At 41.9% G+C, this 15,872-nt stretch overlaps 2 protein-coding genes across 3 annotated transcripts; both read left to right on the top strand.

Annotated features, from left to right (window-relative positions):
• Nucleotides 1-157: 157 nt before the first annotated feature.
• scaf4a (SR-related CTD-associated factor 4a) lies at nt 158-10,922 on the top strand. Of its 2 annotated transcripts, none has more exons than XM_071506191.1 (19): nt 158-406; nt 1,851-1,934; nt 2,082-2,126; nt 2,222-2,383; nt 2,538-2,670; nt 3,120-3,256; nt 3,385-3,570; nt 3,773-3,858; nt 3,988-4,072; nt 4,358-4,534; nt 4,754-4,827; nt 4,983-5,173; nt 5,371-5,471; nt 5,802-5,915; nt 6,067-6,223; nt 6,328-6,455; nt 6,823-6,976; nt 7,379-7,534; nt 7,789-10,922. In XM_071506191.1, exons 1-19 carry the CDS (start codon nt 377-379, stop codon nt 8,937-8,939), a joined length of 3,351 nt encoding a protein of 1,116 aa, XP_071362292.1. In that variant the 5' UTR covers nt 158-376; the 3' UTR covers nt 8,940-10,922. The 2 variants fall into 2 exon arrangements, with proteins under 2 accessions (XP_071362292.1, XP_071362291.1); XM_071506190.1 differs by having other exon boundaries at nt 3,385-3,576.
• Nucleotides 10,923-12,033: 1,111 nt separating this feature from the next.
• Nucleotides 12,034-15,769, top strand: sod1 (superoxide dismutase 1, soluble). The gene is made up of 5 exons (XM_071505871.1): nt 12,034-12,194; nt 13,522-13,618; nt 13,756-13,825; nt 14,408-14,525; nt 15,037-15,769. The coding sequence occupies exons 1-5, from the start codon at nt 12,123-12,125 to the stop codon at nt 15,142-15,144; spliced, it is 465 nt and encodes a 154-aa protein (XP_071361972.1). The 5' UTR covers nt 12,034-12,122; the 3' UTR covers nt 15,145-15,769.
• The last annotated feature ends 103 nt before the right edge of the window (nt 15,770-15,872 follow it).

The raw sequence follows: 15,872 nt of genomic DNA, 5'->3' as shown, positions 1-15,872 counted from the left end.
TATATATATATATATATATATATATATATATATATATATATATATATATCTTTTTTACATTTTATATTTGGACAAATGTCTTATTTGAAGATTGTTTTATGCCAAATAAAACCAAATCAAACCATACTCCAAGGATGTACAGCCCTGCCACATCCCCCGTCCCTGGAGCACTCCGCCACCCAGTGGACAAAACCTCGAACTACAGTATTGAATCCCATCATGCTTTGCCGTGCCCGCCGACCCGAGAGCTACCGATGCTAGGCTAACTGTCGTTAGCTACCGGGAGCGGACATGTTGTACCGACCCTTCCTTGAATAAACATCGCTGTAAGCGGGGAATCGGGAGCTAAGGGGGAGGCACGGAGCGTTGGGCAACCATGGACGCTGTCAACGCCTTTAACCAGGAGGTAAGCCGCCTTCAGGGCTCCCTGAGACCCTGAACTCACCGAGGTTGGCGGTGCTGGTCATGGTCCTGTGTTGCACCGGAGCTAGCCGAGTAGGACCGACCTGTGGGCCTGTTCACCGAGCTAGCTGGACATGTCCATCTTATCTGGCCAAGGGCTAACCGAGTTAGCGTCGGTGTTTCACGCCTGCTGCGCAAATAACTGTCGTTTGTGAAACAAATGTCAGGATTTACTGCTAAGTAGGAAGCTAGCACCACGATAGCCAATCAACATCGGCTCCTGCACTAACGCAAATGTTGGCCAGTGGGAGTGTGGTTACTAACAGAGCTGCTGATAACAATGCTTTTCAGCAAAGTGTTTCCTGGCGGTGTCCCTCACGCTGCAAGCTCGCAAACATAACTGCCTCGATAATATACACAGGACGTGCTTGTAAAGTCAGTGTGCGGTTAAAAGTCAAGTCAATAAACAGGTCGAGTCATCTGTTATCGTTTCTGCTGACGGCTCCTTTAATCCTTGAATGTATCAGTTACAGTGACTGGGCCCATATAGTTGATTAACCACAGAGACAGGTTTGCAAACACAAGCCTCTAATGGTATCACAACTTTGTCCTGACACTTGTTTGTTGTACCATTTCATCCCCAGGGGTATGAGCACTTTCTCCTGCTTCCTAAAAAGTGTTGCAGTTTCAAGAGCAGTTTCTGTTTGGAATAAAAAATAAAGAAGGCAGTTGTTGTTACTGTATGCAAATCACTGTGAGTTATGACTCAATAGACACCTGTTTAAAAGGGCAAATATGTGCTTTGTGATGTCTAAATGATTTTCTTACAGACAGCAATAACTATGTGCACCACACAGCTGACACCCATGAACTGTGTACAGTTTATTTCTCATTTCTTTGCACAAAACAGTAACTACTCTGTGTCTTGTCATATTACTTAATGAGGATTATGCAGCTGCGCGTTGAACTCTTGGGTTATTGCCTAATAACAACCAAAGTGTATTATTGAACCTCCTCAGACTTCAGGAGGAATTATGAAATTTTATATCATCAAATCAAATGCCAGTTTGGGTTGTTTACGCATATCAAGGATTTATGGCAAGTTGATTAAAATCAGTCCACATAAATAATCGCAGTGTGACAACCAGTGACAGACTTATAAATGATGATTGGTCAATGCTTAGAGTTTATAATATCAGGTTAAATTCTACCACTTGTTGCCAATAAGTCATTGTATTGGCAAGAGTTTGTCTTGTAAATGTGTCTTTTGATGTGGGAAGACATGCAGGTTTGAAAATGGAAAGCAGGGGAAAAGAAATTATTTGCATCAACTCTGAAACTCCAAGTCACTTCTCTGGCACTGCCCCCTCTGTCTTTGCATTTATTTTTTTCCTCTTGTGTCTGGACTCTCCTTATCTCACTCGTCTATTATTTCTCTTTGTCTTTAGTTATTCTCACTGATGGACTCCAAGCCCCCGATCTCGAGGGCAAAGATGATCTCCATCACCAAATCAGCCATCAAAGCTATGAAAGTAAGAATAAGTTTGGCATTCCCCTGTTTTGAGAATTACTTACTACATATGTTTGAGCTGTATTCTCTGTATTTCTAATATTATAACCCTTGTTTTTTAAGCCTATGTGAAGCTTATAACATGATCTCTTGCTTCTGTCTTTCTCAGCTCTACAAACACGTGGTCCAGATTGTGGAAAAGTTTATCAAGAAGGTGAGACAGACTGGTTTAAATTCAGTTGTCACCCAGTTTCTCCCCACCGAATTTGTATACACTCAGAATCTGTTTCCTCCCTCTGCTCTCCCCAGTGCAAGCCTGAGTACAAGGTAGCAGGCCTGTATGTGGTGGATTCCATTGTTAGGCAGTCCAGACACCAGTTTGGACCGGACAAGGACGTGTTTGGCCCAAGGTTTACCAAAAACATTACAGGGACTTTTGAGAACCTCTGCCTTTGCCCCGTAGAGGACAGGGTAAGAACAGAAAGACCTGGTGGAAATTTCAGCATGATGAAAATTAGTTCGAAAATCGTAGACTGTACTCTTGTAGTCACAAATACCTCTGTTCTCTCCTCCTTTTATTCCCTCTCCTTCACTTTTTTCCTTGTGTCCTTATTCTCCTATGTAGAGTAAGATTGTGCGGGTGTTGAACCTGTGGCAGAAGAATGGGGTGTTCAAGATTGAGGTTATTCAGCCCCTCTTGGACATGGCAGCTGGCTCTAGCAGTGCTGCTGCACCCTATACAGGCACAGATGAGCCAGGTAATTGGTGTGATTGTATGCATGAGGCAGTAGTGATTGTTGCAAGGTCATTATGTTTTTAAATAGACACAACTTTACACTTTGTTCAGTTTTTCGTGTCTGTAATCTTCCTAACTGCTGTGAATGGGAGATTTTTTAAAAAAGTGTTTACAATTTTAATGCAAAGTGAGGCCTCGGCTCAGGTGGTAGATTAGTTTGGCTCCTGATTCCTCAGTGGGCGGTTCGATCCCCGGCCCCACAGAATCCAGGGATCTGACATAAACCCTATGCCAAATCAAATTCATGTGGGCAGTGAACCCCTCACGGGAGCAGCTGAAAGACAATAACATTACATTTACATTTTATAAAACAATCTAGTATTGATATGTTGAAGTATCAGTCAATGATTCTGCCATTTGAATGCATCTCTGTGCTGCTCACATATGTTAAAGCTTTCTCTCCTCCCTCAGGTTCCTCTCCCCCTCCAGCCAAAGAGCCGGTTACCGCAGTAACGGCAAACTCCACCATGACATCTGCTGCTCAGCTGCAAAACTCGGATGCCTTTGCTGCTGTGGCACAACTCTTCCAGTCTTCACAGGGTCAGCAGGTGAGTTTGTACTCATGTAGCTTTGACCTCAGTCTTGTTGCTTGTATTGTTGTCTTTTCTTGCACATTTCTTGGACCTTCACTAATAAATAACTCCTTTCTTTCACTCTCTGTCACCGGCGTTTATAGCTTCAGCAGATGCTCCAGAACTTTCAGCATCAGCCAGTGAGGCCCGACGCCAACATTCAGCCTCATCTCCATACCACCCAAACACAGATCCAAAACATCCCCACTGGACCGAGCATGGTCAGCCTACAACCTCCCCCACCCACCCAACCCACTCAGCCCACCCAGCAGAAAACGGCCTTCGACAAGGTGACGGTGTGTTTTTCCATATGCTATCAACAGCTAAATGAATTCTGCAACATGACAGACATCGGGCACTGTTTCAACATTTTGTAGCACAGTGCTACTGGGTGTGATACAGTAAAGGGAAAAAAACAAGTCTTTACAAGTTCTGCCTTAAAGATGTCATTGTTTGTGTGTTCTTCACACTCATGACCTTTCTCTCTCTTAGAAATTGCTGGACCGTTTTGACTATGATGATGAACCAGAAGTTGGAGAAGAGACAAAGAAGGATGAGACCGCATCACAGCCCTCCTTGTAAGCCCTTGATGTATTTCATATATTGCAACATATCTGTGATGCCAAGAAGTGGGAAGCTATGATTGATTTTTTTTTTAGAAGGGAAATAGGAGCTGTGAAGCTAATGATGTATTTTTACCATCACAGTATGCAGCAGCCTCCAGCTTTTCCACAGCATGTGGAGCACTTTAAACCACCAATGATCAACGTGTCACAAGACCTCTCACAGCAGGTAGTGAAAGCACAATTTTTTGATTGTAAAAGAAATAACCTTTCCTGTTTCATCCTCTAATTCTTTGTTTGAGCTTTGTTTTCATTTTGTCCATTTTACTTTAAATTGTAGAAGAGGGTTCTATAATACATGTACTATACTGTATACAGTGGATGGCAACACCTTTATAAAAAGAAAAAAACATAAAAATATGACAAAGGGACAAATCTATCTGTGATAAATTGATTTTATATGTAGGAAACTCTGATGTGTATGCACAATATTTACCACAATTGTCATTCTCAGGTTCCTCTCCCCCCTAATGGCCAGCTCCAGGCCTATGGCTTACCACCAGGACAAAGCTTCCCAGTTATGATACCACCTATGGGGCAGGCTCTGCCAGGGCAGCCCCTTCCTGGTTCTACTGGGCCGCCAGGTTTCCCAGGGGTATTCCATCCCCACAACGCAGCCCAGCAACAACAGGTAGACGTAACAATACAAAGGATATGCAGACTATTATTTTTGTACTAAAATTAAATTCTGATACCAGAAATCTTGATCTTGAAAGTGGTTGAGCAGGAAGATTAACAGTTGTTTTCCTTCATGTGTAATTTAAATGTTTTTGCCATAGTCAAAGACACAGTGTTGTAGGTCTAATAGTTAGCAACAAATCGTAACCACGTCTTTTTCATACCACATCAGGATTTATCAATGGATTTGGACCGTTCATCTATGAGGGATGGCAGACATGGTCGAAGGTCACACTCAGGCTCCAGGTAAGCATCAGGAGTGGGTTATGACCCTTCAGACTAGGTTTCCTTATCCACGCTGAATTTTCCATTTATTTTGCCCGATGCAGATAAGCTGCATAAGCAATGGTGTTGTAATTTGTGATGATCATACCATGAATTGGAGTGCCGTTTTTCTTCAGGTCTCCAAAGCGGAGGAGGTCACGGTCTAATTCCCGTACACGGCGGTCCAGGCACAGGAGATCTCGCTCGCGCTCCAGAGACCGGCGTCACCATTCCCCACGCTCGCGCTCGCAGGAACGCAGGGAGAGAGAGAAGGAGAGAGAGCGGCGGCAGAAAGGCCTCCCGCCACCCAAGAGCGAGACACTAAGCAGTGAGTCATAATCAGATTATAGTCATATCTTTTCAAGTAGACAGGACCTGAAATGATCTGTTAGGTTTGTGTAGTTTTAGAATTTTCACAAGATTATTGTCTTTGGATGACATCACAGGGATTTTTTTAAAATAGTAAGAGATACCCAGTGTTTCTTGTTGAGTCCTTGTTCATAATACCTTTTATTTCTTTTTTAGTTTGCAGTACAACCCTGTGGGTGGGCCAGCTGGACAAAAGAACACAACAGCAAGATGTCGCCTGTTTACTGGAGGAGTTTGGGCAGATAGAATCCATCAATGTAAGTGGACTTGTTTAGATCACTTGCACTCAGCCAGCTGTGACCCAACCTGCGGTTTGTAATAACAGAAATTGCATTTTCTCTTTTATATGAAAGATGAAAAATGTTTTTTTGTCTTCTGGTTATCGTATAGTAGATTTTTTATTATATATTTTTTGTGTATTTTATGCCAGTTATTACATGAATAGCAGTGCTTTGTTGTGTGTCTACCTATTTAAGAGAGGACCACAGTGTAATAATGAGAAGAAGTCCAGTCTCAGCTAACTGAATGAAAATCACAATCTCCTTGTATTTTTTGCTCACCTGTCTGTTCGTCCTCCTCTTGTTCAGATGATCCCTCCACGTGGCTGTGCCTATATCGTAATGATACATAGGCAAGATGCCTTCAGGGCTCTACAGAAGCTTAGTAGAGGGTCTTACAAAGTTAACCAGAAAGCCATCAAGGTGAGTGAGCCACACAGGGTGCTGTTTAGTAATACTACATTTTTACTGTACTTGGGGAGAAGCCAAAGACAAATTTCCACCGACCAATAAACAAAAATCCACCAACTTAAAGAGAAAACATAAATCAAGAGTTTTTTCCTTTTCTTGCCAGATTGCTTGGGCTTTGAACAAGGGCATAAAGGCTGAGTTTAAACAGTACTGGGATGTGGAGCTGGGTGTCACCTACGTACCCTGGTCTAAAATCAGAGAGGACCAGCTGGAGGAGCTAAAAGAAGGAGGAATACTGGACGTAGACACCTTATCGCCAGGTAAAAACTGACAGGCACAAACACATTAAGACATAAAATTATTGTGTATTAGAAGGTATTGGCCAGTTTGCCTTTTCACAACTTTTTGCGCTCGTCTCTTCCAGAGTGGAGTACAGTGAGGAAGACTCTAGACCAACCTGAGGAACTCAACCACAACGGCCGATCGGAAGCACAGCAGCCGGAGGAGACGCAGGTATTACCTGTGGCTGCTGCAGCTGCTGCTCCTGCACAGGTAAACAACAGCTGCAGTCTGTTACCACTGTTTTAAATGCTTAGTGTTGATCTATCGCTGGTAGAAACGAAAATGCTGGTCAAGGTGAACATTCTGAAACTTGTTTTGATTACATGCCTGCTGTTCTTTGAGGGATCTATGCAAATGCTTCATTTAAGTGTCGAAGTAACATTTAAAATAATATTACAAATGATGTGGCATCTGGTCCATACCCACATTAAAATAGATGAGATAGTCTGGATAAAATAACATGATTTTTATTGTTCTTTCATTAAGTTACTTACTTTGTCTCCCATGTGTTACTGGGAAGTATAACAAAAAACTTTCTCATTTGACAAATGCATTAAATCCCTGTAAATGTTCTCAGGTTCCTCCATTACAGCAGCCAATGGCTGGTGTGGGTTCTCTCCAGCCTCCTGTCTTTCCTGGTCCCATAGGCATGCCCCCGCCTTCCTTCCCCCCAGGCGTCCCACCTCCTCCTTTCATCAGACCTGGCTTCAACCCCATGCAGATGCCTCCAGGTAGCACCTCCTACGACTGCCATCAAATCATTTCTCACTGGCTTTCATTCAGTCGCTTTCTCTCACACAGTGCCTACTCTCGGATTATGTTTAACAGTATCATACGCAGAAATTATACATTGACGATGATACATTATTGCCATTTAGCCTGTGCTCACATTAGCTTTTTACAAACGAACCAAGAGCTTAAAACATGAAGTGATGTGGACTGATGATAACTCATTCATTGGGCAGTTATGGTGACTGTCACCCTGTCATTGGCTCCTCATGGACTCACATGTGGAAATCAAATTCTGAGTGAAAGACATGCATCACTTTATTACTCCTTATGTGTTAAGGTATTTAATTGATCCAGATGGTATAAAAGCACCACCCTAACTCATGTCACCCATCCTCTACCAGGTTTCCCTCCCCCAGGTGCTATGCCTCTAGGTCCCCCACCACCTTCCAAAGGTGGAGTTGAGGACCCACCTCTGGACCCAGCAGGGCTGGGCAGTCGGAAAAATGACGAGGTCCCCGAAGGTCCAAACATCTTTAACAACCAGATGGGACCCATGGGTCAGTCTGTCTTTCTCTTCTCACTTTTTAATGGACAGTCCAATTTGTTGTTTCTCATTCTGCCCGAGCCATCGCTAAAAGACAACTTGATTTAGCCAATTTAAAACCAGGGAGAATCTGTCTCATCACTGAAAAAGACTGTAAAGAACTAATCTTTAGAGGTTACGGGTGAGGTTTTACAGTCAGTACAGTAGTTACTCATTTGGTTGATGGGTTAAAATCAAAGCTGTATTTTGTATTTGTCTCCCCATCAGGTAACCAAGTAGGTGTACCTCCAGGTGGTCCTCCAGGAAACATCCAGCCCCCCTCTGGTGGGCTGCTTGGTGCTCGGCCCGGTATAATCCCACTTCAGCGTCCGCCCGTTCCCCCACTACCACATATGCAGCGTTTCCCTCCACCCCATGTGACAAGACCCCCTCACCCCAACATGCCCCCTATGCCCCCGCAGATGATGCCCAGAGGACCACACCCTCAAATGATGCACCACGAGCCCCCTCCACCTAAAGGAGGCTTTGGGATGCCCCCTCCCCACAATATGAGGGCTCCTTTCCCTCCACATGGGCATGGCCCTCCTCCTCAAGGCCCTCCACCTCCTTTTATCAGACCAGGGGGTCCTCGTGGCCTGGAAGGGCCCGAAGAAATGGATGGCAGACCATTCAGGGGAGACAGGCCTGGTTTCAGGGACCGAGAGCCAGAGAGGGACAGAGACTGGGATCGGGACAGGGATAGAGAGAGGGAAAGAGGTTTTGGAGGTGGAAGGCGTCCATTTGGTGATGGAGGGAGAGGAGGAGGAGGAGGAGGTGGTGATAGAATGGATGGGAGGGACAGGCTCGGAGGCTGGCAGGAAGACGGCGGCAATCACCGTGGAGGAGGATGGGAGAGAGATAGGGACAGAGATCGGGATCGGGACCGAGACCGTGATCGGGACAGAGACAGACGGGACTGGAGGGAGAGGCGAAGCAGTCTGGATACGGACAGGGAACGAGGGAGAGGTGATGATGGGGAGAGGGAGCATGGGAGGGGGGAGGGAGGAGAAAGAGGAAGGGGAGAAGGAGGGAGTCGAGAAAGAGGGAGAGGAGCTGAAGGAAAAGAAGGGGACCGGCCAAGGCGTTCAGAACGGCGAGAGAGGACCACGCGGTGGGACAGAGATGATCGTTTGGCCGAATTGGAAAACATGGACAAATTTCGGACCTCTAACAGCACCGAGCAACCTTCTGTGACTCCTGTGGTTACCGTGGAAACCAATAAAGAACAAAGTGTGGAAGCTTCTCCACAGAAGGAAAAATCAGAACTTGTAGCTTCGGCTGCAGAGGTAACTACTGCTGCTGGAGAGCCAATGCCCTCTGAGCCCTCACCTTCAGGTCAAAGTGCACCCACAGAAACAAAAGAGGAAGCAGCGTCATAGACTGGCTCACTGTTCCTTCAGCCAGAGACTGCTGTGAACCACTGAAAGATAACAAAGGTGTTTTTCACTATGGTAGCCAACCTCAAATCCTGGCAGATTCATTCGAACTAGCCACAGTTTGTCAGTTGCTAATTGACAGTTTCCCACACAGGTTGTCAAACATTATGACACATTTTTAGAATCTATGGTCAAATTTTGCTTTGCATCTGTCTCAAAATGCACGACCACGTGAAAAGCAGTTTGGACAAATGGCTGTAGTTAAATACTGGCTGTCACCTCTAGTTTGTCTTCTTCCTGTAAGTTGTAAGAATGAGTGGAGTGCTTGCATGTTAACTTAGATTTGTCCATCTGAGGTTAATGTGAGGGTAACTCGCATTGTTTTTACTCAAGTTTATTTGCAGAATGATTTCTATGGCACACATTTATTTTTACTTCATGGCCTCGTCTGTGTAATAGCAGGCATTCCTCAATGAAGTAAATATATTTTAACATATTTTTAAAATTTGCCAAAATGTCATGTCAAACACTGAATATCTTTTAAAGCAATTATTTCACAACAGAAGCGATTGTTCTTTGTTGTTTTCAGCTCACGTTTTTCTTGTCAGCCAGTAAGGCACAGCTTTTAAAGGACTATGGAGGCCTTAAAATCCAGTCAAGCTGCTTCTAGGTGTTTGAATGGAGAAAGGCATGTGGTTAAGTACAAATTGATGGATGTTGCAGTAAATCACACTGAGAATTCTACCATACTCAGTCCAGAATCTGTGACATGTGCACTTTTACTGGCCAATACCCAATGTCCTTAAAAAAAATCCACTCTCAATACGTGGTTTTATTTAAGTTTTTAATATTTCTGTTAGTACTATTAGTACTATTCCATTAGAACTGAGACTCTTACAAACACGGCACTGATTAGAAGCTGAGCTTATTTTCACAGGGTCTCTGAATCTAACATAATAGTCTTTTTTTTTTTTTTTTTTTTTACAGATAACAGGAATTACATCCAATTCCTTGTGAAAAAGTGTTCTCATTCTAATATTATTTAGAGAATCGAGGATGCTTCACATTCTTTGACTGTACTGTACTTACCCAATGTGACTTTACAGTAAAATTGTTATGAAAATCTTTTAATCATATTGTTTGTTTACAGAAACATTGGACAAACACAAACCATTGTAGTGGCTGAAAACCAAGGTCTTAAACTTTAATTGGTGCATAATATATTTTCCTTTGCTTAGACAATTGTGACTGATGTGCCAAGAGGCATTCCAGATAAGACATTTCAACATAAGATGCACCAAAACTAAGAACAAAAGAGAAGTTACACGCAAGGGCATCGTGATTTATCTCCCTTGGAATATTTAGGTAATAAAGAAATTTGATATTATGTAAGTGGGCTTTGTTTCAGAAGTTGGAGTGATCTAGACATAGAGATATAGTTATACAAAAATAAATTTGAGTGCATCCATTTGCGAAGAATTAAACTTTGACCATTATAAGCAATGTCTGTTCAAAAACGTAAAACAAAAAAGTAAAATTCCTCTGAAAATAATCCTCAGATGTGTATACTTAGTAATGTATTTTTCTCTACTGTCCAATTTCACACTCCTGCCTAAAGGTGTATGTTTTTATTTTTCAGTTAAAGAAATAAAGCAGAACCTTTCATTCATCCAACAGAGGAAAATCCAGCACATGTTTATTTCAAAAAGTATCATACTCCATGAAAAATGTGCAAAAATTCAGGTGCCAGCTTGGTTTTTGGAGCATTCTGTATAAACACAAGTGAGCAGCAGGCTCGGTAAGCTTTATGTTTATGGCGGTCTTTTCTTTGTCCTGTGTGTGTGTGTGTGGAAGGAAGGGGGCAATATCTTGGATAAGATGAAAAAGAGCTGAATTGTATTTGGAATCTTCCTCTATTTGTCTAATGTATGTCAGCCAAACTCATAAATTTGTTTTGTCCTCATGAAAATGCAAAGTGAAACCCTGTGGCTGAATAATTTTTTGTCTTTGACAAACACACCATTCAAACTTAGTGTCTGTTTCACTGAAAACACACTGTATCTGATATAGATTCATTTGTCAACATCTGAAGCTCAGACTCTGCAGGCGCAACTCTTGTTCTTGAATAATTTTAACACAGAAGCACCGAGGGCAAAGTGATGAAATGAAGAGTGTTGCTTGGGACACACTGCTGTAAATATGCTTGTATCACTGACGCCTCTAAGGTGTCATGGTAATTGTTGTTTATAATCTGTGATTCGTTTATCAGAGAGAAACAAGCTGACTTTGAAGGAATAACAGAGGCCCTTTGCTTTAATGTTTTTAACTCCTCATGGTTTGAAAGTTGACAGATGTTTCTATGATTTGTTAAAAATAGAAAAGACATGGACATAAAATCGTCAATATTTCAACCATAGGAAATTGTTTTTAATAAACTATTTTTTTACCAAATCATTTTTGCTTACTCAGAATATATCCTGTGTTTAACCCACACTCAATGAAATGGTGTCCAACACATTTGATGTAACGATCTGTTTAAGTGCCACACACCTGATATTTGCTGTCATTTTGAATTGTTCAAATAATGCTTACAGGCTGACCTTTTACTATCCATGGTGAATTATAAAGCAGGTAAGATTTGTTTTTATTTGTTAAGCGTAGGTCTCCACAATAAAAAAGGTAATGGCACAACCATCTATGCAGCCACATAATTCCTCCTCTCAAAAGCACATCTTCATGTGAAAGACAATTCCTTAGGCCTTCAAATTAGCTTTAACATGCTCTTTTTGCCAACTGGCCACAGAACAGTCAATGCAACTTAACCTCTGAATGCAAAGAGGCCTATTGGCAGCCTTGCCCCCAAGCTTAGTCACTGGGTAAATCTAATATTATTATAAATATATATATATATATATATATATATATATATATATATATATATATATATATATATATACATAGTGTATTTCATTTGTATGGCATAACTACTTTGTCTGCACACCTGCTTAATGTGCTGCTCTCCTCGTCATAGTCGGTGACCAATCACAATCAGGCTTTTCGACCGTATTTTATTCTGATTGGCTGTCAGTGTTATGCTCCCGCCTCTTAAGCACTTACACGCTTGTTCGGTCTCTCTGTCAAAATCACACGGCAGAAACTTGGGTGTCCTTTCAAACTACCGCAAAAATGGTGCAGAAAGCTGTCTGTGTGCTGAAAGGAGCTGGAGAGACCAGCGGGACCGTTTATTTTGAGCAGGAGGTAAGCCTTGCTACCTTGTTTTCAGAAGAAGAAATATCAAGCCAGCGAGTTTATTTTAATAATAAAAAAAAACAAGAATACCCGGAGAGTTGACATGCATACTCCACGGAGCGTTAGCGCTCGGATGCTAAGTTAGCTCAGTTCCCCATTGACAAGCCCGTAGTTCGACTAAGTTAGATCGGGTTTTAGGAGAGGCTAAGATAGCTAGCTATGTGTTACATTTGAATGAGAAGGCGTCAAACTTGGCCTGATTTCAGATTTGGCCACGCTGTGTTAATTTGCACAGGTTACCCATAGGTTTTAAATGCAAATTAACGCTCGCCTGGACGTTGCATAAGAGCAATTAACGTGAATGCTCAGCGCTACAGCTACTGCGTGTTTCTCTTTATTTACTCAGAGTAGGCTGCCAGTGTAAACATGTCGTTATTGCCGAGTTAAAACACAGCGATGGTCAATATCAGTGGGTTGCCATTAAAGCCATAACCTTTGAACGTGTTAGGCCTGTGTTTTGTTAATGATCAACGATGCGTGCATTAAAAATGCCTGTTGAATAAGTTCAGCGTGTGTAGTGTCAGTTTCTAGCGTTGGCAGACTTGTGTGGTTTGATGGACCACACCAAAACTGGAGCACTTCTGCTTGCAGGTGTTTGGCTGATTTATTTTTTTTATTATTATTATTATTATTATTATTTTTTTAAACTGCTGCACTGTTAATGGTAGGACTAAACGTTGATCCACGATTTTATGTTATTTTTGCTGAGTCACTGCGTGTCCTCCCCCTTGATGCCATTTTGGCCTTGTTGATAAGAGAAATATCATGAGTCATCAAGGGTGAAAGTAGGTGATTTCAACTGCTCAGTGAAGGGTCTACACCACACAGCCAGTAATGCATGGCTTAAACAACCCTGCCGACTCGGCCCTCCTAAAGTTTTAGCCCAGTTAAGTGTGATATGTTTATTTTGCCATCCTGTGTTGTTGAACATGCATGGTTGCTGCATTTTTAGACTGCATATTTGAAGACTCCCTGTTCCACCCACCAAAGCAGAAACATTGCACATTATATTACTATTGTATATCAAATAAAAACTGTGTTACAAAAGTTATTTTTGCAAACTGTATTTGGACATTTTATGCCTTTTTGTATTAGATATTATTCAAGATAATTTTTACATTTGGTATTGAGAGTGTTTGCTTGGGGTGTTGAATAAGATGAAAATAATACTTGTCTTGTTTACTTAAGGTCCAAGTCCTTCTAACCACCTGGCTTTGACAGCTCCTTTGTGTCTTATGTGTTCTCCTGATGAATTGTGTATGAATTGTGTTGCTAGAGTGAGTCAGCTCCTGTGAAGGTGACAGGAGAAATCAAAGGTCTTACCCCTGGTGAGCATGGCTTCCATGTCCATGCTTTTGGAGATAACACCAACGGTGAGTCTCTGTCAATAACTGTGTCTCAATCTATCAGGTTTGTCAATTGTTATTGCCTGGTTTTACCCTATCCTACTGGTTTTATCCTCCAGACTGACTCTGAAGTGTTTCTTTTTTTCTAAATTTCTTTTTCCTAGGGTGCATCAGTGCAGGACCCCACTTTAATCCCCACAACAAGAATCATGGAGGTCCCACTGACGCAGAGAGGTGAGTCCAGTCTGAGGGAAGCGTAGTTGTGTAATGTAACTATTGCATTGTTCAACAAATAATTGTACCTGTTAATGCCTCTTATTTCAGTTGATGTATAATATAGATTCAGTAACAGAATTAAAGTCTCTAACATTAAACGATTTGCATAGTCTTGTATACAATGTTTAAACACCAGGACCCATCCCTGTGAATTAAATTGAGGTGTGGCCATTAAAAACGACTTAATTGTATTACTTGCGCCTGTATATATCTAAATTTTCTGCCCTGAAGCCTAGTTCAGACTACATTTGACCTTACACAGAAAATATTTATGGTATCAGAAATGATGATCAGGTCTTAAGTGGGATATTAAGAATTAAAGCAGTTATACTAAAACCTAGTCTGTTCTTGACAAGCTTTTTTTAATTTCAACATTTTGGAAGTCATTTTCTAGTCTAACACAGTCTTCAGTCAGGGTTGTCAAATGAAATAAATTATATTAGTGTAAAAAATATCAGCCTTAATTTCAAGGGTAAGTCCAAAGTATGTTGTCAGTTCTTTGTGTCAAGGTGAGTTGAATGCTTTTTTCTTTTTAAACAGACATGTTGGAGACCTGGGGAATGTGACTGCCGGAGCAGACAATGTTGCCAAGATAGATATCACGGACAAGATGCTCACCCTCAATGGCCTCTACTCCATCATTGGCCGAACCATGGTGGTAAGGAACAGTGCCTGTCAGGTTTTAACCTAAGGTTAAGGGATAACCTGGGTCTAGGTGGCGGATAACATTATGAATAGGATTCCTACAGAGATGGACCTTTTTTGTTAAAGAATATAAGATCTGTTTAACTGGAAACAGCTGTTTCATTGCTTTGTTCAAAACACCAAACTCCATTGACAAAAAAGGCCATTTTACCTCGCAGATCATGGGAATTGCTGGGCTACTCCTGCGTCCATGAGTGAGCTTCTGTTATTGTGTGACTGTCAGTGGTGGAAGAAGTATTCAGATCCTTAAACCAAATAAAAGTGCCACACTATAACAAACAAACTTACCGATAACTTGTTTATCCTGACTTTATGAGACAAGCCCCAGGTGTGACTCCGGCTCATGTGGTGTACAGGAGGAACAAAAACCTGCTGGATATTGCATCCTACTGAATGAAGCTGAGGATCAAGGTTCTGAACTGCCATGAAATCCTTCTTACTGTGCTTTCTGTCCTGTGTTTTAGATCCATGAGAAGGCAGATGACCTGGGAAAAGGAGGCAATGAAGAGAGTCTAAAGACAGGCAATGCTGGTGGACGCCTGGCCTGTGGCGTCATTGGCATCGCCCAGTAAACAATCTGCCAGAAATCAGAGCACTGGAAATAGCTTTTCCCCCACAGCACTTAATAAGACCAACATAGCTACTTGATGTGACACTTTCTCCTTTTCAATACTCTGTGGCTTTATATTGACTAGGCAAGAGTAGATGAGCCATGCTTTACCCTGTCCCCTCGTCATGACAATTGTATGTATGGATTTTTATGTTTGAAGACTAGTTTTGGTCCCAAAGAATTGGTTACGCACAAGTAATAAACAGATGTATACAGTTAATAAATTGTCCGTTCATGTGAATGGTGTGTGACATTTCTGCCAGTTTGTGACGTGTGTAGATGGTTGACAGTCAAACAAAAAGCTGGGGCAGGTATGGAGTTGGGCTCTTGTTTTCCACGCCATGAAGTTGTGACAAAAGTTTGGCATTTGAGCTTGAAGAGTTGACTTTTCTCACAGTGGCAATTTTGACTTATTAAACACAGCTGTTAACTAACCACATGAATAGCTGCGCACCATTTAAGGTGTGCTTGGTGATGGATGCTTGCTCAGTGGTCTGGCTTACTGACACAATTGAGTGGCATTATTGTAACGTGCACCACCTGTTGGCTTGTTGGACTTTGAAATTAAAGTTTGGTCTGTGCCTTCAGTGGAGGTTCTTGGTATGGTAACATACTAGACTTGGGTTGTTGTTACAAAAATGGGTGACTATGAAGTAATTACAATAAAGTAATTAATAACACCCAACTAGT

The sequence above is a fragment of the Trachinotus anak genome, unplaced genomic scaffold (assembly GCF_046630095.1).
Source record: "Trachinotus anak isolate AG129_WGS33_773 ecotype Australia unplaced genomic scaffold, CSIRO_AGI_Tana_v1 ptg000020l, whole genome shotgun sequence".
Taxonomy (NCBI): Eukaryota; Metazoa; Chordata; class Actinopteri; order Carangiformes; family Carangidae; genus Trachinotus; species Trachinotus anak.
The sequence above is the reverse complement of the archived record's forward strand: the minus strand, read 5'-3'. Positions and strand labels throughout refer to the sequence as shown.

What these genes read in the sequence shown, in the direction of transcription:
- sod1 (XM_071505871.1), top strand. Translation starts at nt 12,123, where the DNA reads ATGGTGCAGAAAGCTGTCTGTGTGCTGAAAGGAGCTGGAGAGACCAGC. An exon ending in GGTCCCACTGACGCAGAGAG is followed by an intron (nt 13,826 to 14,407) that starts GTGAGTCCAGTC and finishes CTTTTTAAACAG; the next exon opens with ACATGTTGGAGACCTGGGGA. An exon ending in TCATTGGCCGAACCATGGTG is followed by an intron (nt 14,526 to 15,036) that starts GTAAGGAACAGT and finishes CCTGTGTTTTAG; the next exon opens with ATCCATGAGAAGGCAGATGA.
- scaf4a (XM_071506190.1), top strand. Translation starts at nt 377, where the DNA reads ATGGACGCTGTCAACGCCTTTAACCAGGAG. An exon ending in CGGCCTTCGACAAGGTGACG is followed by an intron (nt 3,577 to 3,772) that starts GTGTGTTTTTCC and finishes TCTCTCTCTTAG; the next exon opens with AAATTGCTGGACCGTTTTGA. An exon ending in ACCGCATCACAGCCCTCCTT is followed by an intron (nt 3,859 to 3,987) that starts GTAAGCCCTTGA and finishes TTACCATCACAG; the next exon opens with TATGCAGCAGCCTCCAGCTT.